General features: G+C 30.2%; 1 protein-coding gene across 1 annotated transcript; it reads right to left on the reverse strand.

Moving 5' to 3' along the window:
- Positions 1–611: 611 nt before the first annotated feature.
- Positions 612–5,001, reverse strand: LOC114192290 (cationic amino acid transporter 7, chloroplastic-like). The gene is made up of 5 exons (XM_028081971.1): positions 4,410–5,001; positions 3,979–4,198; positions 3,532–3,880; positions 2,893–3,127; positions 612–1,460 (listed from the first exon to the last, which is right to left on the reverse strand). The coding sequence occupies exons 1-5, from the start codon at positions 4,783–4,785 to the stop codon at positions 892–894; spliced, it is 1,749 nt and encodes a 582-aa protein (XP_027937772.1). The 5' UTR covers positions 4,786–5,001; the 3' UTR covers positions 612–891.
- Between the last annotated feature and the right edge of the window lie 20,657 nt (positions 5,002–25,658).

Here is a 25,658-nt window from a genome sequence, read left to right on the forward strand (position 1 = left end):
TTAATAAAATATTTAAAAATATAATTAATTTTATATATGAAAACATAATTAATCATGTAATTAATAATTATTTTGTTATTATAATAAAAAATACTAATTACAAATAAATATATTTATCTCTTTCTCAGTTTATTATTCTCAATTTAAAGAATTTTAATTCTATTATTATTATTTTTTATTTTTTTTATTTTTCATTTTCCTCGTCCAAACGAAATCATTAATGTTCCGCCAACGGTATTTTATAGAAAAATAAATGTACATCTGTATACTGGAATTCTAGTAAATGTCATAAATAACAATAAAGGTTACGAATAGAGAGAATAATATTTAATGAAATGCTAGTAATTTTATCAATATGTTTTTATCATAAGTTAAAATTTATTAAAACTAAAAAAAAATCGTAAAAAACAATAATTAGAAAAGAAAGGTTCCAAAATTTTATAATTTTTCAATAAATTTTAGTTTATGGTTCAGCACATTTATTAACATTTTCGCTAATAGTTAGATATGTAACGAGTACTAGACACTTCTTGTTCACAAAATATTACACCCATAGTTTTTTTGTGACAGATAGATGTAATAAGAAAATCCAATTGAGTGCATAAATATTATGATAAATGGAGTTTTTTAATCCATTTGCATTTTGGGGATAGAAGTCAGAGGAGAATTTACAAAAAGGGATGACAAGCTAAGGCAGTGTAACTATACAATTTGCCACTTCTACATTAGTTGCAACCTATTCTAACATTCTAACACATTTTAATATGTAATCCACATAATTCTCCCTCCCCCACATTTTTGTTCCCTTGTTCCAAGTGCTCCTCAACCATCCAAAAAGGTGGAACTCATCCTGACTTCAAAATACAAAAACACATGATAAATAATATATATCTATACTTTGAAACTCTGGTCCTCAATTCCCTTCGAGTCCACGTGGATTTCAGCATTTTTTGCAGTCAAAGAAGCGTCTCCTTGAGCATCGAAGCTAGCGTGGACACTGTAAAAGACATAGAAAAGCACAGCCACAGCCGAAAAGAAGGCAAAACGAACATAGGATGGCCCATCGAGGGATCCCAACAGAAACACATTGAGAAAGATTGATATGGAGGGTATCCAGGGCATGAATGGGACACCCCAGAATTCTGGCTTTCGAACCTGAGGGACCATGCAATGGAAAAGTTGTAATATTGCAATCGCAATAATACCAGAGACACTCAGCATCCCTGCCTTCGCACCTCCTGTTGGTACAAATTTCCAAATAAGGGTGAACATCATTGCGGTAAATGAAAACGAGCACAGAAACGACAATGTAGGCCATGGATTGCTTGTCCCTGTAGCCACATAACGTCTGTAGATCACGGCATTTGCCACCATGTAAAACACAAACAGGGTTCCGATTGACACCAGATTCAGGAGGACATTAAGATCGGTGAAAAGGGCTATTGCCGCTGTGAAGATCCCTGAAAAGGAAATAATGTTCGGACATCAGATAAATAATATGCACAAATTAATCATGTTTTGGGGAGAGGAAAGGGAATTTTGGATAAGAGATAGTGAGAAGTCAAAACGCACCACAAAGCATAAAATCATGGAAATCAAACAATCCATCATTGAGGCTTAACTTTAAGTCGCTACATAAAGAGCTAAGGTCATGATCAGTCAATGATTCCAATCAAGAGGGAATATATTACTCATCTAATAGTGGGGGTCGAATCAATACAAACCACCAATATCTTCCATGCCAAATGCTTTATTATTCTTCCAATGGGAGTCACATACAGAAGCCTATTATTTTACTTGAGTGAGTGATTCACATCTTCCCATTCTAAGCCACACAGCAAAACAGCAAAAAACACAGTTGTCATAGTCCTTCCATCCATATCCAGTGAAGATACTGTTCATGGAACGCGTGATTTCAAGCTAATCTCTGTAAAGGAGGGGATAGGCACGCACATACCATACGGGGGGACCAGATATTACTATACAAAATATGGGAAACCACGTTATAGGCTCACACCGCTTCAGAACATGTGACACCCATATGGGAAAATCTTTTCTAATACCCACTGTTTTGGAGTACGTTACCCACTCTCACTTTCAAATAAAAATAATCATACAAAACCGAAAACTATGGGCGTTCTTTTCACCATTATCTATGTGTAGCGATACATCTGACACGTCTCCTGTGCTAATTTTCTTTCACAACTGTTACTCAGTAATTCCCACACGGTGCCAATTTACACACCAGTTGGGCACACAGCATTGACTTTTATTGATAATCAGAATGCGAAAAATCACACAACAACACCAACTGATCCTATCAATTAAGTAGATTCTAAATGTGTGTTTGTGTTTGAATTTGTTCTACACAACAAATGAAGACCACTCCACCAATTTTCTTCACCCGTTTTGCAGGGATTTTGCTAAGAACCACTCTTAATGACACGCAATCATTAATCGATAATAAAAAATCCACACACTTCAATGGTAGAGCAAATTAGTAAGAGATATAGATGAAGCTCATCTCAATCCCTTTCACTGTCAACGCGACAATGCTTCAAGAATCACTATAGCCATTCACATTACATCAATGAAGAAAAAAAACACACTGCTATCATTACATAACTTCCTCGATCACAACCCAACCCAGCCAAAGACAATGTTGTTGAAAGTGGGTCCCTTTCCCCCTCTTTCCGAAATCACACAATCAAAACTCATAGCATTACTCACACACATAACAAACATTGCCAAGTGGCAAGTGAAACATGAATCTAAACGGCTGCGGATAGATATTAGGAAAACATCCAACGATTAACCAAGAAGAAGATAAAGATGTAGACAGGTATGTGAAAGGATTTATACGATAATTAAAGATTAGAAGTAAATAAATACCAAGGAAAGCCGAGGCGTTGACAGGGGTGGAGGTCCTGGGGTGGACCCTGGCGAACCATGAGGGGACCACATTCGAGCGACCGATGACGCACATGTAACGAGCCTGACCCAGCATCGCCACCAACAGCGACGTCAGTATCCCAAAACTGGCCCCCACCCCGATTACTCGAGACACCCATCCCCAACCGTCCGATTTCCCACTGAACGCCGCCGAAAACGGCGCTTCTGCATCGATCTGCGTGCACCCAACTCATCAGATAATATCATACCATCACATCGCTTCCTCACAACAATCATTTTTAATCACAAAAACACCTCCATTATTCACATTAGTTACATTACGTGCCTGTTAGGTAACTATTAACCACCATTAACTAGCTAAACAAACTTTCCATCTCCCAAAAAGTTAAAACCAGCTCTAATATATCTCTTTCGTTCAGCAATTTAAAATTAATTTTTAAAAAAGCAAGAGACACTTCTATATTGACCTACGATTTTTGTCTGCCATACCAATCGGCTGATTTGACATTAGATTTTATTGAAAATTCTTGTATTCTTGTAAATGAACGCCGGTATTTATTTATTTATTTATATTTCTGAAGCTGAAAAAAACAAAAATAGAGGAGGAATTAAACTCACCATATCGTAGGGGAGAAGTTTGGTCATCGATGCGGCCATGAGACAGTAGAGAACCGTGACGATAACGACGGAACCGGACACTCCAACCGGAATATCCCTCACCGGATCCTTCACTTCCTCCGCCATGGTCGAAACGGCGTCGTAGCCGATGTAACTCAAGTAGACGGCGGCGGCACCTTTGAAAACGCCGGCAGCGCCATGTGGAAAGAATCCGCCGGGGTTTTCCGGGTTAGCGGGTTCGGTGAAATTCTTCCAACTCCCTCTCCAGAATCCTACCATTATCACAAACGCTATGAACAATATGTGCAGCGCCGTGAGAATCATGTTCACCATCGAACTCTCTCTCGTGCTAAAACACAACAAAATCAAAGGTTAACGATGATAATAACACCAATATAGATGCGAGACTGAAAACAGAGCTTCATTGTTGCGGGGGGAACTATGAACCTGTAGCAGATGACGAGAGTGATGAGCAAAACGACGGCGACAGCGACGACGTCTACTTCGTTGAAGCCGTCGGGAAGAGACGGCACCGTGAGCCGCCATTTCGCGGAGGAGATTCCGATTGCGGTGCCGAGGTAGGCCGTGAAGCCTCGAGCGACGGCGGCATTGGAAAGTACATAGTCCACCACGAGATTCGCGCCGGTCATAAAAGCTGCGAATTCACCTGCGAAAAAGGACGTCGTTGTGTTTGGTGAGAATGAAAATGTCGAGATGTAGAAACAAAAAAAAAATATTATAGGTTCAGAGCTCTTGGTCTGTGTACATAATTTTATATAGTTTTTTTTAATTAGTGAGAAAATGTTAGTATTAATATATAATAATGCGTCGCGTGTTTCGGAGTGCGTAATAATTTATGAGGCAGTGAGAAGGCGAACCGAAGGTGACGCGGAGATAGCTGAAGGCGCCGCCGGCGACGGGCATGTCGACGGCGAACTCGGTGTAGCAGAAGGCGGAGAGGAGGGCACAGAGGCCGGCAATGGCGTAGGAGAGGAGGACGGCGGGGCCAGCGTAGAGGCGGGTGGCGTGGCCGGTGGTGACGAAGACGCCAGCGCCGACCATTCCGCCGATGCCGAGGGAGACGAGGTCGTACCATCGGAGGGTCTTGCGCATGGTGGTGCCGGAGCGGGCGCGGACCTGGCTCATCTCGTCGTAGGAGGTGGAGACGGAGAGGGCGCGTTGTGAAAGGCGCGTGGGGGTGTGAGAGAGGGCGCGGAGGTAGGCGCGGAGGCTCGAAAACGAAGATGAGTCCATTTTTGAAAGGAAAAGAAAGATGTGTTGCGAGTGTGATATGAATGAGTGGGGGTTTTTATAAGGTCTGCAACTGCAACAGGTTCACTCAACCACTGAACTATAGTTGCAGTTGTAGTCGAAGTGTAGTAGAAAGGAAATGAGGAATCACTGAATCATGGTGCTTCTGCCATCTTCTCCATTAATATTATTACTATATCCTCTTTTTGAAAATGACTCTTTACCACAATATTAAATTCCCTCTCCTCAACTCAACCTCAAAACTCTACTCTTTTCCATTTTCTATCACTCGTTCATTCTTCATTTATTTCCCCGGGAAAAACAAACTCACATATTCCCTTGTAATTTTCAATTTCTGTATTACATTTATCTTTTCACTTACTTTCAAAGAGGTTAAGTAATTTTTTTCTCTTTTAATTTATTTCACGTTTTCCTGTCTCAAACTTTGTCTCCCAACTTAAAATATAATCATATTTTTAAATTCATAAAATTATATTTAGAAAGACTCTTTTTGAGACAAATTTTATTTTTTAACACAAATCAAACATTTTTTTCGTTATTAAATTGTTGTCACGTATACATTTATCAAAAGTTTGTAGATCAAACTTTATTAAAACATAATTTTGCTTATAGTGAAACCAATTTTGTTTAATTAGTATAATTAACTAAAAAGCAAATTTAAGATGAATCATGCTTTATCTGGGAGTGAAGTTGACTACCATAATTGCTTAATCTCAAGAAATCACATTAGAAAGTTATTAATATTTATATGTCAATCTTTTATATATAACAATATGTTAGTTTATGTATCTTGTCATTTATTGAAATTTGATTTCGTATTAATATATTAATAGTATTTAAATATGAATGATTTTTAAAATTTACAGCTTCTTCTTCTTTTTTCATTTTTTTTCATCTGTGTTCTTTATTTTTAGTTTTTTCTTTATTTTTTATTTTACTTTTTACACTATGATATTGTAAAGTAACTCAAAAACATCCGATCTTAAATAATATTCACTCATTTAAATTTTCAAGATTATATCCCTCCAACTACAATAACCAAATCTTTATTTATCATATTTTTCATTTTGATATTTGTCAACACCCAAATTCGTCCGGCTAAATAAATAATAATAATTTGTTTTTTCCAAAAAAGGTAAAAAATTAAAAAAGTTTTCTCTTTGGTTTTTTGCTTTGTCTAAATAATAATAATAACAGGATAATAATAATAATAAATAAATAAAAAGAAAAAAATGTGTTTTAATCTTGTATGTATTTTCTTTTGAGGCTTTGTTTCTATTTTAGCCCAAAATATTCTATACACCCACACTGTTTTTCTTGCAACTAATGACAGCCCAAAATTTAATTTTCGCACCCCACTTTATGCTTTGTCGTTTATGCTCCAGATTAAGAAGTTAGCCTAATAATTATAAACAGAATATCTTCTAATATTTAGAATTATTTACTCTGATTTTGTGTTCTGATTTTTATGACACATCCTTTTCCAGATGAGGAAAATATTAATATGTTTCTCAAGAATCTCTTTTTTGTAACTATAATTAATTTGTCCTGATCACGTTTGATTTTGTGCTCTGATTTTATGACACCTCTTTTTTTCACATAGAGAAAGTAGTAATATAATTCAAAACAATATCTCTTTTACTAATTAGAATCAATTTTGCTAATCACGTTTGATTTTGTGCTCTGTTTTTTTTTTCTATGATTTGATTCTCATATTGTAATAATATTAAGACCAGTTCTTGCCTTTTAAAACTCGTTGTAATTAAGACAAACCTTTATTACGATATTACATTAGATTTATAATGTTGTGTATATAAACCCATCAGAAAAAAAAAAGAAAGAAATTAATTTTTTTCTCTCTCAAAAATGTCTAGAGACCTCTCTCACCCTAGGCACACGCATTCTCTTTTAACCCTCACACATAAAAAACCCACTCACCTTTGATCGTCACCCCACGTGCTTCTTGGTGTTCCAACACAACTATTGTAAGTTCGATCTCCCGTTCAGATTCGCAAAATTAATTTTTTTTTTATTGTGTTATGCAGTATTTTCTCAAGATGTGTTTTTGACCTTGGTTGAATTTTATGTTTTCACTATTTCTTTTTAATATGGAAAAAAACATTACTGTCAAGCTTTTTGGGGTTGATTAGTTTTATAATTAAGGTTTTGTTGATTGTTTTGGGTTGTGAATATTGTTGCGTGAATAAGTGAGAGATATCATGTTTTGACATTGTATGAATATGTTGTGCCATTTTTTTCATGTTAAGGGTTGTAAAACTTTTTCATATTAAAATAATATGTTTAATCCTAAACGTTATTTTCTAATCTTTTATTTATTTATTTTCCTAATGTTTTCATAAATTGTGGATATATAATAGTCACATTTTGTTGGATATCAATGTCTTATTTCGAAAGTTTTTTTTAAAGAAAGTAATAACAAATAAATAATTTAAATATTTTTTAACTTTTAAAATGTATAAGTGCTCGTGTGATCGCTCGTGTCGTCTTAGTACTTAATACTTTCGCTTTTCTATAAGATTACTAAAAAAAATCAAAATTTTTAAATATTAAAAAAAAGTGATATCAACATCTTCGAACAAATTGTTTTTTTTTTTCAATTATAAATGGAGATACGTAGGAGCAAGGAGTAATCCTTGTCGAGTCCAAAAGACAAAAAAAATCTTTTTTTTTCCTTTGTTTTTCTTTGTCATCTTTATATATTAATTTATTAATTTATTAATTTATTAATTTATTAATTTATTAATTTATTAATTTATTAATTTATTAATTTATTAATTTATTAATTTATTAATTTGTTAATTTGTTAATTTGTTAATTTATTAATTTATTAATTTGTTATTTTATTTTATTTTATTTATTTATTATTATTATTTTTAAATAAATATTTAAAGGAGACCACATCAATTTGTATTTTAATTAAAGGTACCATATTAGGATAAGCGTTGTAGGGTGCTAACACCTTCCCTACGCGTAATTAACTTCTCTACCCCCGATCTCTGTTTTCGTAGATCTTACTTTTTTATGGTTTTCCATAGTTTATTATAATAACTATGTAGCAACTCCAAACCTCTTTTACAAATTTTATTTGTTTGGTTCATTATCTCGTTGCGATTTCGGTTGTGACAATATTAAACCATATGATTGTGTAAATAAATAAATATGATTAGTGCATAATTAAAAATAAATAAAAAGAATCAATACATAACTGAAGATAAATATAAATAAACATATAAGAGTAAATATAAATTAAATAATTAGGATTAGTACATAAATGAAGATAAATATAAATAAATAAATAACAAATAGAACTAAAATATAAATTAAAACAAGGTTAGAAATATCTCACTTAAGATAAACATAAAAATAAACATAATTATGAATAAATGAAAAGATAATAAAAATAAAAAATAAGATAATAAATATCTCTTCCTATTATCTTAATTATTGTGAAAGATATATCGTAAAAATTTATACTTGCTGTCTGAATAACTCTTTTTTATTCATTATCGATCTCTTCTTTCTTTTCTCACACTCACGAACTCTTTTTTTATCAGTGTCTATGTTCTCCTTCCATCTTATCATATATTATCCACCGTTTGATGCAGTACAAATACGTGGAGGAGAAATTGCGGTGAATGTTCCTTTTGCATTCTATATCCAATGCTGTTCATCTTCTGTTCCTTGAATATTCATATTTTTTTTATATTTTTATATTTACTTCTTCTTAATATGTTAAAAATATACATCAAAAGTAATGCATAAAAATATGCTAATATACTAAATTTTGAGATGTTACAAAATTAGTGACTAATGAGATAGATGGGATAAGTTAAAGAATTATTTAATTGATAAAATAGGATTATTATTTTACACATGTACATGGAAGTAGTTTAAATTAAATTATAAATAGTATAAATTGTGTTAAAATGAAATGTGAATATGATTATTTAAAATGAAAATAAAACAATATTGGTATAAATATATTAAATTAAAATGTGATTTTTATAAATTAAGATGAAATAGAAATTTGGAGATTAATTTAAATAAAATTAAGAAATAATTTAACTTTATGAAATTGTTTTAAATTGATATGTGATAAAGATAAAAAAAAATAATAAAAACAAAATAATAATTGTATTGGAAGTGAACTAACACTCACTGAAATCTTCTCACTATAGTGAAAATCACACCCTGCTTTACTCCCTCAAATATGTCATTACAAATTCTCCAAAATCAGTTTATATAAACATAAGCTTTAGAAACAAACATAACCTTATAGTTTTCATATTGTATTAAAATAATGAATTTAAACCTAATTCGATCTTAGAGACGAAATTTATCGGACTCATATAATTTAGATTTATCTTTAATTAATGAAAATTTTATAACAATAAACAAAGAGAGTTAAAAAAAAAATCAGAATTTTATTACCTTAACACTTTATAGTCAAAATAATATCATACTTTTTTATATGTATTTACACATTATTCGGTGTGTCTCAAATCTTCCAAATGTGTTCTCATAGAAGAATTTAACAAACCTAATAATTAGTTATTTTTCTACACTTTGATGTAATACTGGATTATGATATTCATATCAATTTATATATATATATATATATATATATATATATATATATATATATATATATATATATATATATAGAAGAGAAAATTTAACAAACATGTGAATACAATCTTTAAAATTTGTATTCATACTTGATTTTAACAAATTGTTTTAAAAGCTTTTAATGATTATGATGTTAGTTTTTGGTGGTTAAAAGTACTTTTAAGATACTGTAACGTCTTTGAATATGACATACATAACAAATTTATATTAATCTATTTAAATGATTTATGTTAGAATTTTGTTCTACACACATTTTATGAGGAAAAAAATGTTGTGATAAAACATTAAATATTAGAAAAATCACATTTAAAATAAAATTCGGTCAGTTCTGGGCATCTTTCAAAGTAATTCCTAAATTGTAATTCTATTTTTGATGTTTGCGACTTTCGGCTTTCCCTTTTACCGTTTAAAAAGAAGGGATGAACATTGTTCGATTCCGTCCATTAAAGTGTTATTCGACTTTCCATGGAGTAAAATTGGCACGAATAATAAAAAACTATGTTTTAAGTTATTTGTGTTGGAGTTGTCAAAACGGATAATTCGGTCTGATCTGGTTCAACTCACCAAAGATTAATCACCTAGTAAGTCAATTCAACTCACCGCAGGTCTGTAGATTAAACGGGTTGGCTCACAAGCTCACTTAATTAAAAAAATACAATTTTTAAAAAAAATTTGAGTCAAAACTATATTATAATTCTAATTAAAATCTAAATAAACTTTAATACAATCCAAATACAAACCAAAATCACAAAAATACAAATTATCTATGTATTGACTAAAAAAAACAACCTAACATGACCCAAATAGAAAACTCAACTTAACAAAAAATACTTATGTGACCCTTTATTTGTGGGTTAGTGAGTCAACCAGGCTCACCACAGGTTCAATCCGGATGAATCTGGTTCTAGGTGAGTCGAGTCAAAAATTAACCCATATTAAAATTTGTGAAAAAATTTTAATCCAACCCGAACCCGTGGTGAACTAGGTTGACTTGCGTGTTCCAACCATTTTAACAGCTCTAATTTGTGGTTTAAAAGATATTAATAAACTTCATCACTGTTTTATATATTTAATAGTGAAATATAAAAAATATTAATAAACTTTATCACTATTTTATATGCTTATTATAAATGTTGATTTTAACTACAATGCATATACAGTTTTAATATATTTATACTACGTCATAAATTGTTGCGTATGGCAACTTAATATTTCTTTAACATTGTTAGTTTATAATAATTGAATTACTTTGCAAGTTATTATGATTAATTACAACTGAAAATGTAAATAATATATGAGATTTTTAATACTCCAGGTTGCTAATATTCCTTGTACATAAAAATATTATCATATACAAGTATTGCTATGTATCTAATAAAAGGTTTACACAATTAAAATATTTTAAATATATATAATACATATATAATATAAACTTCAGTAAGCAACACACAACAAATATAAAAACATGAATAAGACCTTTCTGTAGTTGGGTAATTGTAGCTATGCTTGTAACAAAATAATGAAGAAACAAGTGTTGAAATATAAAGAAGGTGCAAAAGTTGTTTTTTACGTGTATATATATATATATATATATATATATATATATATATATATATATATATATCATGTGATGGATCTAATATCAAATAATTTAATCCAACATAATATACACTAACTCAATAAAATTATTAACTATCATCTTAATACACGTAAAAGTTCAAAGACATACATACTTTTAATTTTTAATATATACATATAATATATCTCAGTAAAATTATCATTTCAAAACACAACAAATTTGTTGAGAGAGATACAATTCATCGGGCAAAATTAAATAAAAAATTATCCTATTACTCAATTTATAATAAAGATTAAAATCTTCTTATAATTCAAAATAATTTCTCTTAATTGACAATTATTTTCATTCCAACAACAAAGAAAAGGAGTTGAAAATACATTTATACTTTTTATCATCGTAAAAAGAACAAAAGCACAAACCTACAAAATAACATTTCTCAAGTATTAAATCTTTGACATACTCGTGAGTACAGTAAAAAATAACAAAAGGAATTTATTTATTTTTTTTAAAAATTGATTCACTAAGAATATATTGAGAGTGGATGACAATAATAAATACTATTTGATATATTAAAATCTAAGTTTATTAGTCTTGTAAAAACTAAAAGACAATTACTTGAATTTTAAAGAAAAAAGGTGAAAAAAATTTAAAAAACTAGTATGAAAACTCATTCGTCGTATAAAAAAAATCTAAAAGTGTATTTAAATTTAAAAATATTATATTGTAAGACAATTAAAAGTTATGATAGACGTCACTTTCTTTTTAAAAAAGCATTATAAAATTAATAAACTTATTATACATAACAATTTATTATTAAATAACTGCTTTTTTTATATATTATCACGCATTTACTTATTCTCTTGACCAAACATGACCTACCTTTTTATTTATTTATTTATCAATAGATAAAATCAACGTTAAAATTGATTTAAGTATTTAGTATTTAGTTTTCCGTGACATTGTATCCCGGAAAGTGATTAGAACCTAATACCTCTTACAATCCAAATCTTCGGTTACTGGTCAAATATAAATGGTTCCTTCAACTTTTTCATTTTTTTAATTCTTGTTTTATTAAAGGGAGTCCCCATAAAATGTATTTTGTTGTTACATTATTCTTTTCATTTATTAGTTATTCCATTTGATCTTCTAGAATATTCTGGATTTTTTTATATCTAATCTCTTATTTTAGGGATCTACCGACTAATCCATGACATGTATTATATTTAAACCACAAAATCGTGATACTTTTTAGAGAGTACAAGAAAAAAAATTAAAGGTTATTTGCAAAAAAAAAAAATAATTGATGAAGAATTCATTTTAAAACAATTATAAATATAGTTTATTTTTATTTACCATTTTGTTAAATGCCTTATTTAGTAAACATAAAATTCGTACAATAACAAAATCCACGTGAAATGTTTTTAAAGATCATGTCGTAACGTGTATGAAATATTCCATGTCCTAATAAAACCCAAAGATTCACTATTTGAATCCACTGTCTGCGGGCACTTGGTAACATGCAAAGAGAATTTTTAAAGTTATGCTTTTGTGTTGAGAGTTTATGGGATATTTTTCCTTTTTTTCTTCATATTAATGAAACCAAAATAAGATGAAACCAAGAAATAAAATAGTTTAACCCTTTTGTTTAAAATGAAAAAAGATAATTCCTTTTAAATTTTTATGAACAGAAAAAAAAGAAGGAATTGGAGATGAAATGAAATCATGAGTAGATGCAAAGAAGATTTAGAAGTACAGATTTGGAAAAGGAGTAGGAACACGACAATGTAGCATTATATGGAACATAAGGAAGGAAAAGGGATGGTGAGGAGAAGAGGAGAGTGATGAAGGGTGTGGAGAAGACCACTTGGGTTATGTCTTTCTCTCTGAAATTTAAAGTTGTCTTGTTTTTGTTTCATACACTCAAAACTTTTAACTCACACTCTCAACCCAACCTGGCAGAGAGATTCAGCTCAGAACAACTCTCGATGGACCCAAACTCTTCCACTCAAAAAAAGCATCTAGTTTTCCAAAATTAATCAAAAACATGCTTCATAAATTATCATATATATCATAAGTTTTTTTTTAAAATTATATATGAAAAGGGTTGAAATATAGTTGTGAATTTAAATCTGCTTTAAATAAAATAAAAAAATATTATTAGAGAGTGAAATTTAAGCTTTACTCAGCTCCACAAGGTAAGGTTTGTACTCCACTTATATATTATGAAGTCCAAAAAATTTCGTCAGGATAGATTTTTTTTATTCTTTTTTTAAATCTGGCTCGGATACCATGTTAGATAATGAAGTTTAAGTCTAATTCAATCCCACAAAACTGACTTATAAGGTGAGGTTTGCACTCACTTATATATTATAAAATTTGTTTTATCTCTAATTGAGTTGGGACTTCAAATAAATATTGAGTATTATAAAAAGAATAAAAAACTTATGTAAATTTATTGTTCAAAATATCGATATTTCAAAGTTTTAAAAGGAAAGAAGTATACATCTTCTATAAAAGTTGAGTTTGTTTCTTATTAATGTTTTATTTTTTGAATTATTCTTTTAAGAAATCTATCGCTAATATTAGAAATATAAATGTAAGACTAAATTTTATATAAAATAAAAATAATAAAATTGAATAGCATAAAAATTATACATTTATTATGATGGTTCTTTGAAAAGAGTATCCTTATAAAAATATAACACGAGCCAAAATTCAATCTCCACGTGAATAAATGATTGACATCATCTAATAAAAAAATTTAAATTTATGATTTTTCTTCTTTTCTATATATTATTATACTTTCTATTTTTACATAGTTAAATTAAATATTATTTTAACTGCTTTTGTTAAAAGAAAGTTTATAAATTGATTATGGAAGTTGGACTCTTATATTATAGTGTTATATCTTTTTTTAATATTTTTCTCATAAATATCCATCACTATTAGAAGGCACTTATTTTTAAGATTAATAATCATATGAGAGTTTATGATTATATCGCCGTATAAAATTATAAAATTATTATGTAGTTATTAAACTCAAATAATATACTCGATTCTTAACATGGAGGTAGAGTATATAAGGATTATTGGATCCGTTTGTTTAAGATTATAATACAACTTTTAAAATAATTATTTATCTTTATTTTTTATAAAAAAGAAAAAGTGATTGATTTCTAAAATAAAAAGAAAACAAACATATGAACTTTAGAAAGCTTATTCACATATTTAATGTTTAACTATTGGAGTTGCTTGTAAACAAAAATTGTGTTATTTGCATTCATATAGTACTGGAATTTAGGATGAATTTTGATTTTATCAATTTGTTGATAAATATTTGTTAGTTAAATTTGTAGATAATTTAGAATTATTGTTTTTGAATTTTTTTTTCCATTAGTAAAATAGTACTATATTTTTCATTTTCTTTTAACTATTTTATAGTGAAATTTATTGATAATTTAATTTTCATCTTATCATCTCTTCGAATGTAACAACACAACAATATTCTAGTTATTTTTTAAAGTTAAATTTTATATATAGATAAGATTTTAATGAAACAAATAATAAAGGTTTATATCTATTTATAGATTTTATATTATTTTATCTATTAAAATTTATCTTTATTATATTTAAGTTGTTAAAAAATATCAAAATCATATTCACTCCTAATTTAAAAGAGAAAACTAAAAGTTTGTGTTCTTCTATTGCTTATAACAATGTGGCTTTCAAAGTTTTGATGATGAAAGATTCTTTCACATTTTTTTTTCGGTCGGTCGAGACTTTATAAAATAATTGTCTATTTACGATCTTTATGCAAATATCATATTATTCTCCGTTTTCTTGAAATATTTTAGAACAATAGAAAAGTACGAACTTGTTACGACGTTTTTCATATCCGTTTTTTTTATTATTTACTGATATTACAGGTATAAAGTACCATAGATGTTATTGGCAAAGAAATAGAAATTAAATATTTAAATTATTGCGAATACATTAAAATATGAAATTAAATATTTATGAATGCCCAAATATATTTTATAATTGAACCATGATTATCATAAATTAAAATTATTTGTTGTGATATTATTTTTAAAAGTTATTGAATACAAAATTGATTATTCTGAAGTAATACTACAATAGCAGTTATTAAAAAATGAAATTCAGATCTCCATAAACAGGTCTTAAAGGCTTAAACAATGGGGAAACAGAGAGTTGAAAGTGGATTAATTAAATTTTGATGAGAAAGTGGGGCCATCTAATTATAAAAAAGAAAAAACAAAGAGTGAGAAAAGAACCTTTTTTATTGAGTGAGAGTGAAGATAAGGACGGTTTTGAAGAGAAAAAGTGTTATGAGATTTGATGTAGGTTTATTAGGTCTTGCTTTGAAAAGTGGAAGTGGATTATGGGAGTACATGTATATTCATCTTTTTTTTTTCTCTTCTTATCTTAAATAGTTATATTCACATCTCAATTGATTTAACTCAATCACACTCAGATCCTCACGTCCTTTGGTACAAAATTATATATATTCACCTTTTCTTATGCTTTTAATAAAATAATATTTAAATTATTTCTGAATCATTATAATATATATGATTATATATATATATATATATATATATATATGGTTTACTCAGTGATTCTTACATTTTCAAATTACTCTTTATATTTTTCATTTTTTACTAAATTGAGTTTTAATATTTGTCAAATAAATATAGTTAATTTAGTCTTTAAATCTAAATTTTTTTGTTATTGTGTTCTATTGAGCTATATATTGAAAATTTTGTTTTTTTTTCTAATTACATAGGACTATTTTCTTTTATATGATACGTTTTATTCTTCAAAAATGATTTAAAATAAATAAAAACTAATCCAAATTTTGATGTATGATTAAGGGTGGTAACGCGGACCGTTCTGACCCGTTTAGCCCGACCTGCACTTGGTTCATCTCACATATTTAATGCGGATTGAAAAGTCTTGCCCATCCCATATAAGTGCAGGTTCACGGACCTGCGAGTTAGCCTGCCTTTCCTTCTTTTTCTTAAAAAAAAAAACTTATGATAAAGCTTTCGATATTCAATAAATTGAAAAACTTTAACAAGTTTACAAAATTAAACAAATACTTTGGAGAGTTAGATGATAAATTGATAATTCAATATTTTCATCGTATTCATATTCATACTTTGACATACACGATGTATTCTTCAAATTTTAACACATTCAAAAATACATAATACTTGTCTTTTTTCAATCATATAAGAATTTGGAACATTACGCAGGAGTCTAGAAGAAAAATAACTAATATACATAAATACAAATTATTTTTTATGCGGACTAGCAGATCAACTCGCGAGGACTCAATATTTTAGTCCACCCTGCATTTTTTTGACGAGCTTGCGGATCGGCCCGTCAAACCAAGCTCACAATAGTTAACAAATATATTTAACAAATATGGGGACTTATAATAAAAAAAATATAAGACCAAATTAATATATATATATATATATAATTGTTTAGTGTATATTTATATGTGTATTTTATAGTCCGATGCGGGAGATTTTTTTATTTTTTTCTAAATTTCTAATTTTGTAACTCAAATATTTTGAAATAAGAATTTATGCTTTTAAAAGATAACCATTTATGTTCATAAAATAATCTTCTAGCAAATGTCCTGTCAGACTTTACTAATAAGATAACACGTTCTTATAAAAATAGTCAAATCGTATTTAGGAAGTAATATTTTTCAGACACATTTAATTTATGACACTGGTACACTTCTACAGTAATAATCTAAGTATAGTATAGAGGCACTATTTTCTCATAACTTTCTTATATTATTTATAGATTTTTACTGTAATAATCCAATTACACTAAAGAGGTAATATTTTCTCTGACTTTTATCCCTTCATTTCTGATTATCACACCAAAAATATTAACGATCCAAACAAAAATCCATCACTCTCATTGATTTTGGAACTAGCAATAAATATTCTACGATTTTTCATAGAAATGGTAATTGGTTCTAATTAACTTATACCTATGAATAGAGGGTTATTTTTTCTCTCAAGTATTCTATATTTATAGAAGGTTAATTTTTCTAGCAAATATATTTTTTTCACATTTATAGTTTTTCTGTTGAGATCTTTTTGTGATTTGAGCATTAATTACAGTTTGTGTAATTAACAAAAACCAAATTCTCTCTAATTTCATCTCCACTTTCAAACTCTCCATTTATAATTGACCTTTTAATTAGTTTTTATTAAAAAAAAATTGTAATGTAATCATAACTTTCTTGTTAAATAATGCAACTAATTCAAGCTTAATCAAATGCTTATAAAGAAATATAAAAATCATATCAGTACATTAAAAAAAACATCTACTGTACTAAAAACATTGATGCATGTGTCGGTGTTGATGTAAACGTTACAGTGAAGTATAGCATTAAGTGGCGAAGAACATAAAAAAAATGACATTAATATTTTTTTGCAATCAACGACAAAAATTAATCACGGACCTAGACATTCTAGGTTGGCCTTATTGGGCTTTAGCCCATTAAATCCAAAAGAAATTTTAATTATATATACAATACAACAACTGTAGAAGCCTATTAATACAGGACTACTATTAACTGATGTAGGATAAGGATGTTCTGAATTTTCAAAAGATTAATTACCGATAAACTATAATTTTAAAAGATTAATTAACTTTCTAATGATGAAGTAAAACCACTTTTAAAGAAAAAGGAAACTTTAGCATAATTTTTAATTAGTTTGGGGTTATTTGTCTCGATAAATTTTAGCACAAACTTTTATCAAGAAGATTCGCGAAAACAAACTTCAATTTAAGTTAAAAAATAATATGAATTATGAATAAGTTTGTCCTTTATAATTCATGTTGATGGTTAGGTGCTTAACTTAAATTATCAAACTTCTCTTAATTCGGCATAGTGCTATGTCTAGATTGAAAAGGGGACAATTTTGAATTATGACTTTTTTATACTTTTTCATGAATATAATTCAGTCCAATAAAAATATACAAACAAACAAAAATAATTTTTTATCAATATATTTTCTAAATGTTATTAAGTATTTTGAACCACGAACTCATTTTTTTATCGCTAATAATTTAAAAAATAATAATTTTGAAATTATTAATACATAATTGTGTTAAATAAATACCTATAAAGTATCTTTAGGATCTAAATCCAACCTAACAGAATTAATATATCATAAAAAGTTATTGATAGATTCTTTTCACCACTCACTCTCCCATTAAAAATTTCACACTCTAACTTACCACCCTTACAATATTTTAATTCAGTATTTTTTTTTTTAGTCATTTTTACGAATCATTAAACAACATAGAAGCATGAATGATAAAAAAAATTAGTCAGGAAGTTCATTTAGTAATAGTGGGTAAACAAATAAAATATTGTATTATTATAATTTAAATCTTTTTGATGTAGTGTATGGTTGTTGTATTCAGCTTTAACTTCAGTGGAGCCATCTAATTTTGTCAGATTTTTTAGGTGACTATTGTCAACAATAATTAAGTAACATCAACTAATAAAGATGATTTGCCTTTTTTATGTTAAAACAATAGAAATAATCTTCATTTTTCGTCATTTTTTTTTTTTTGCTAAAAAACAAAAAAGCTTACCTTATTCATTCCATTCACATGAATTATGCACATGTAAGCACGGTACGTCATAAGATTCTCACGTTCCCAAGTTTCGTTGAATCCACTTGAATTATGTGAATGCAAACACGCTTTCCACTTTTATGCAACATTTTTTAATGTTAAGGTATGGTTTTCCACTTGAGTTATGGTATTTTTTTTTAATTGATTATAGTAAAAGATAAAAAGATGGACAAAGAATTTTCGATAAAATTAAAGCTAGTCAAATTGAAGTATATATATCCAACTCTCACGAAAGTGAAACAAAAAATAAAGTTAAGAAAATTATAGCATAATATGAGCATAAATTTTATAATAAGAAAATGTAACTCTTACAAAACCACATGTAAATAGGTTGGCCTATTATACACAACTATGTGTAGGGATTGCAAAATGGACACCATTCAAAGTGAGATGAGAATTTTAAATCGTCAATCAGTTTTGGTTTTATGTGTTTGGTTTGTGAATTTGATAGTCCAAAATGAAGAAAATATTATATTTAAAAGATTAAAATTTTTATATTATATTTTTTGAAAGTTTAAATATATGATAATATTGTATGCTAAATTATTAATACTCACAGATTAAATTTTAATTATTAGTTTATAATAAAATAATTTAACATATAAATATAATAATTATTTTAATTTATCTAATTAAAAATATTAGCTAATTAATTAAATGTTTAAAAAATATACATATGATTAAATATGTTTTTAATATTTATTTATATATATATATATATATATATATAATATTTTTTTAAAAATAATTAAAAAAATAAAAAAAGAAAATATCACGTTTCATCTCGATCCAATTCACTTTTGACGGGTCAGCGACAAGTTAGGTCAAAACATGTTAGATTGACTCGTTTTACCTGTCCTAACTATATGGGTATTTAATGCATTTCCTCGCAACATATCTTAATTTACTTTTTTATGTTTAAATTTAATATTCAGTTATGGATTTTTTTATTATAAAATACTAGAAACAAAAAACACGTTATTATTTTTTTTAAGTTTGAATTTACTGATTTTATAGTACGTAGGATTGAAAACGTATATTCTCTAAGTATTATTCTTGAGTAGTATTGTAAAATCAACTCATTTTTATTTTTATCTTAGCTACTTTAAACGATTTATACCCATCACTGCATTCATACCTGTTTTTTTGCATCTGGGTGGTCTTTGGATGATTTTGAAAAACATTTTGGTTGTTTGATTAAACCTTAAAAGCATCTTTAAATATATTTAAAAGATTTTCATTTTATAAAAACCCTAAAAATATTTTTAATCGATTTTTATTTTTAAATAAGATTTTTTTTAACTAGTAAAGATGCCTTTATAAATAAATAAGTTTTAAAACAAAAAACAAAAAAAAACAAATAGACTTGGCCACATCAATTACATTGTAATGAATGAAATGGGCTTGTTTTTGGATTAAGCACTGCTTGAAGCAGAATTGGGCTATTTCGGATTACCACACCCAGAAAATGCCATGGCACTCAATTGAGGGAGTTGCTATTTACACTCCCCTTTCTATTATTATTTCCACAAACACTCTGGAAATTATTCTTTATTTTTTCTGTGAACAATGATTCTCCTATGCACATATTTTATTTCATATATAACATCAAGTTTGTTAAGACAATATCATCAAAGTCAATAATTAAATTTAAGATATTGGTTTGTTTTAAAATTTGATAGTTTTATTCTGGTTTGGTTTTAAAAGCCGTCTTAATAAATTAAGATAGAAAATGATTTTAAAATATTTTTTTTATGTAACAAATTTTGAACGTTGTGAAACAAGAAGTCTTTTTTTCTTCTATGACTTAATTAATATTTTGATCTTTGTATTAATATATTTATTTTGGTTTATATATTTTTTTACTCAATTAAGTTGTAATATTTATTAAGTAAAGTTAATTGGATTCTTTTTATTAAATTGGTGTTAATGGCATATAACTAAATATACGAAGCCAATAGTTAATTAAGCCTTTTTTCTCAACTCAAGACTAATCATAGTCTAGAAATAGAAGAAAAGAAAAGTTCAACTACTTAAAAGTTTAAGATGGAGGGGAAAGTACGTGTGGGGGTATTTTTGGAAAAGTAACTCTAAAAGATGTATATTAGTAGAACAGGGAGGTGTTTATAGAATAAGCGCTCACTGGACTCTGAATCAATGAATCTACGGGCTTTTGAGTCCACTAATTTGCTGGTTCATTCTGAAAGGAGTGTGGTGTAGTATAAGAAATGAATGAGGTGTAACAAGAAATAACCGATACGTGTGGTGTTAGGAATCCAAGTGTGAGTCTAAGTCCCACATTGACCAGTATTGAGAAAGTAGAGCACCATATAAGGATCAAGGCCCATAAACCCATTGCCTTAAGGTTTTGGGTTGAGAGTGGTGTCAGTATCTTATGTGGTTAGGCTCATATCTCATTGGTGTTGTTCTCCCCAGTGAAACCCCCTCTGTAAAAACTTGACAAGTGGTATCAGAGCCGATGGTTAATACCGGCTCAGACGAGTGCAGTATAGTCCTAGTATCGAAAGTCTTCCTGACAGTGTTGGTCAGGTCAAGCGTGTCCCGTTAAGAATAACGGCGGTACAGAAAAGGGCAGAAAAATTAGTACTCGTGGTTGGGAATGCTTCCGCTGGAGGGGGAGTGTACCAATGTGGTTGAAGGGACTCACCCTTGAGGGGGAGATTGTTAGGAATCCAAGTGTGAGTCTAAGTCCCACATTGACCAGAAATGAGAAAGTAGAGCACTATATAAGAATAAAGACCCATAAACCCATTGCCTTAAGGTTTTGGGTTGAGAGTGGTGTCAGTGTCTTATGTGGTTGGGCTCAGATCTCATTGGTGTTGATTCAGGTATATCACCAAGATCGTCATCATCATCATGTTCCTCTTGAGCATCATCAATTGGAACCTCTACTCCACTTCCAAACTGTTGATCATCAACATCACCATGTTGCTCATTGTCTTGAGCTTCCGTTTCAACATTCTCCAAATTGTGAGCGGGCAACCTCATCGGATTACCATCAGTGAGATTACTATCTTTCTCGGGTGTGGTCTTCTCCACCTTATCAATGTCTTCAATGGTCTGGTCTTCCATGAATTGTACATCACGACTTCTAACAAGCTTCTTCTCAACAGGATCATAAAACCTGTAGCCAAATTCATCCTCACCATAGCCAATAAAGATACATTGCCTTGTCTTTTTATCTAACTTGGATCTTTCATCCTTAGGAACATGAACAAATGCCCTGCAACCAAAGACACGCAAATGATCATAGCTAACATTCTTACCAAACCAAATTTTGTCTGGCACCTCAGTATTCAAAGCAACTGCGGGACTGAGATTAATAACATGCACAGCTGCAAGCAATGCCTCTCCCCAAAAGTGCTTAGGCAACTTTGCTTCTGAAAGCATACATGTAACCCTTTCAGCCAAGGTCCTGTTCATCCTCTCCGCTAGACCATTCAACTGAGGAGTTTTAGGAGGAGTCTTCTCGTGTCTAATACCATGCTGCCTGCAATAAACATCAAAAGGTCCACGGTACTCACCACCATTATCACTACGGATGCATTTCAGCTTCTTGCCTGATTGCCTCTCAACCATAGCATGAAATTCCTTGAACTTTTCAAGTACTTGACCTTTCCGCTGAAGAGCATAGACCCATAGCTTCCTGGAACAATCATCAATAAAAGTAACAAAGTAAACTGCACCACTAAATGACTTTACCTTTAATGGGCCACAAACGTCAGAATGCACCAATTCAAGTAATTCTGACTTCCTTGAGGGTGGATGCTTCTTAAAAGATACTCTGGTTTGTTTACCAGCCATGCAATGAGAACATTTCTCCAATTCTGCATTTCTCAATCCCATAAGCACATCCTTTTTAGCTAAGCAGTTAAGCCCTTTCTCACTTATATGACCAAGCCTCCGGTGCCACAAAGATGCCTCCATATACATAGCATTCACACTGTCTTTAGCAACCAAAGCTTTAGTCCAATACAATTTAGATTGTTTCTCCCCTCTGGCCATAACCAAGTTACCTTTAGTGAGCTTCCATTTACTAGAACCAAAGTGATTGTCATAACCACAATCATCAAGCAACTGCACAGAGATTAAATTAAAACGGACATTCGGAGCATGTTTGACTCCTTTAAGCAACAACTGCACTCCCATGTTGGTTTGCAGGCAAACATCACCAACACCAATCACTTTAGACTCACCATCATTACCCATCTTCAACACTCCAAAATCACCAGAAGTGTAAGATGTGAAGAACTCCTTCCTAGGTGTAACATGCAGTGTAGCACCACTATCAATAATCCATATGCTCTCATCAGATACAAGATTAACGGACTCAAAGTCACGAAGAAGAACAAGATCACCATCTGTAGCAGTAGTGACACGATCATCATCATCATGATCATTCTCTCTCTGTTTGCCCTTCTTGTCTTTGTTCTCCTTTTTCCACTTAAAACAGTATTTCTGAATGTGTCCAGTTTTATGACAAAAATGGCACTCTAAATTCTTGTATCTTGACTTGGACTTGCTCCTACTCTTCTCTCTACCACCTTTATGTTCCTTTTTCTGACTTCTCCCCCTAGCTTCTGTAACAAGCATCTCAGACTGAGATGAAGAACCATGTGCCTTCCTTCTCATCTCTTCATTAAGAGCACCGCTCTTTGCCATCTGAAAAGAAACAACACCATTCGAGGCAGAGTTCGTAATTGAAACCCGAAATACCTCCCAAGACTCTGGTAGAGTATTAAGCAACCATAATCCCATAACTTCGTCATCAAACTTTATGCCCATTCCTGACAATTGATCTAGGAGCCCTTGAAACTCATTTAAGTGATCAGAAATAGAAGAATTCTCCCTGTACCTCAAATTCATCAAGCAATTTAACAAATACAATTTATTATTGCCCGACTTAGAAGCATACAAAGACTCAATCTTCTCCCACAAAGCTCTGGCATGTGTCTCATTAGCAATATGATTATAAACATTATCTTCAACATATTGCCGAATAAAACCACATACCTGTTGGTGCTCAAAGTCCCATTCTTCTTCAGACATAGAATCTGGCTTCTGTGTAGCAAAGACCGGAAGATGCAATTTCTTGACAAATAATAAATCTTTCATCTTGCCCTTCCACAAATGATAATTTGTACCATTCAAAGCAACCATCTTTGCATTTGCCTCCATCATTCAAGCAAGTAAATATAGCCCAACCAAGAGCTCTGATACCACTTTGTCAGGTTTTACAGAGGGGGTTTCACTGGGGAGAACAACACCAATGAGATATGAGCCTAACCACATAAGATACTGACACCACTCTCAACCCAAAACCTTAAGGCAATGGGTTTATGGGCCTTGATCCTTATATGGTGCTCTACTTTCTCAATACTGGTCAATGTGGGACTTAGACTCACACTTGGATTCCTAACATTCTCCCCCTCAAGGGTGAGTCCCTTCAACCACATTGGTACACTCCCCCTCCAGCGGAAGCATTCCCAACCACGAGTACCCCTTCTCGTACCGCCGTTCATCTTAACGGGACACGCTTACCTGGAACTCTTTGCCAGGAAGACTTTCGATACAGGGACCTTACTGCACTCGTCTGAACCGATTTTAACCATCGGCTCTGATACCACTTTGTCAGGTTTTACAGAGGGGGTTTCACTGGGGAGAACAACACCAATGAGATATGAGCCTAACCACATAAGATACTGACACCACTCTCAACCCAAAGCCTTAAGGTTTTGGGTTGAGAGTGGTGTCAGTGTCTTATGTGATTGGGCTCAGGTCTCATTGGTGTTGTTCTCCCCGGTGAAACCCCCTCTGTAAAACCTGACATGTGGTGTATCCCTTAAAGGGAAAGATAGCAGCGGAGACGTATGATTATGAAGTTAGGTTTGGTTGAATTGAATTGAAGAAGAAAACAGGCCAAAGAAAACTGCGACATTATGGGATTCTCAGGTCAAATAGGCTGCTGCTGATTTTGTTGTTACAACACGAAACCCTAATCAATTTCTTATTTTAATGATGTTTTTTCTTCATTCATCCTATTCTTTCGCTCTACGTATGCGTCTACCAGGTTGCACTCCTTATTATTCCTACCTACGTATTTCACTCAGCTGTATACAAATAATTATTATCTCAAAAATTAAAATAATAATCGTGATTATCAAGGCTACCCATTTCATTAAGCTGTTTACAGATATTACTTAATTAAAAAATTTAGCATTACATAAAGAATAATATTGTCTATATTTATGTTTGGTAGCTTGTCATTGCCTTGTCTTAAATAAAAGAATACACGTTAAAGATGTTGTCAAACTAGATTTTGTTCTATATTTTTCAATAATTTGTCAAAAGAATAAATGTATAAATTATTCTAAAAGTTATTTTAGATTCTAAAAAGGGTAATTGAATAACATCTCCATTGTTTAACTACTCTAAGACGTGATCCTTAAAAAAACTCTAACAATTGTTGCTTATAAAAAAATTGCATTGAAATTAATGATATTCTGTTGCTCATCAAGCAATGATTATTTCAATAAAACATATCTTTCAAGAGTGTACGCTGTCACATTTTTTATTTACGAAGAATACATTGGGTTGTGTATAAAATAATTATAGGATGGAATTCGGTGTTGTTTCTGTACTATTTAAAAAAGTAAATATATAATATTTATGTATGTATGTATGTATGATTAGACCAAAAATTATAGTCATTAGTCAGGATGTAATTTTTTTTTACGAAAGAGTATACTAATAGTCCAAGCATTACGATTCAATTGTGATCCAACCCAATTGACTTCTATTACAAGACAATTGATGTTACCTGCAATAATTTCTCCCTCAACTGTTGTCTTACTATAAATTTTACTAACTTAGTCCACCTGACCTCCGTCACAGAATAATTTCA

Source organism: Vigna unguiculata, chromosome 7 (genome assembly GCF_004118075.2).
Source record: "Vigna unguiculata cultivar IT97K-499-35 chromosome 7, ASM411807v1, whole genome shotgun sequence".
Classification (NCBI taxonomy): Eukaryota; Viridiplantae; Streptophyta; class Magnoliopsida; order Fabales; family Fabaceae; genus Vigna; species Vigna unguiculata.

Bases quoted from the DNA above. Each gene is read 5' to 3' on its own strand.
- LOC114192290 (XM_028081971.1), bottom strand. From the start codon at position 4,785: ATGGACTCATCTTCGTTTTCGAGCCTCCGCGCCTACCTCCGCGCCCTC. The intron at 4,199-4,409 runs GTTCGCCTTCTC...CCTTTTTCGCAG, and splicing joins CTATCTCCGCGTCACCTTCG to GTGAATTCGCAGCTTTTATG. The intron at 3,881-3,978 runs GTTCATAGTTCC...GTTGTGTTTTAG, and splicing joins ACTCTCGTCATCTGCTACAG to CACGAGAGAGAGTTCGATGG.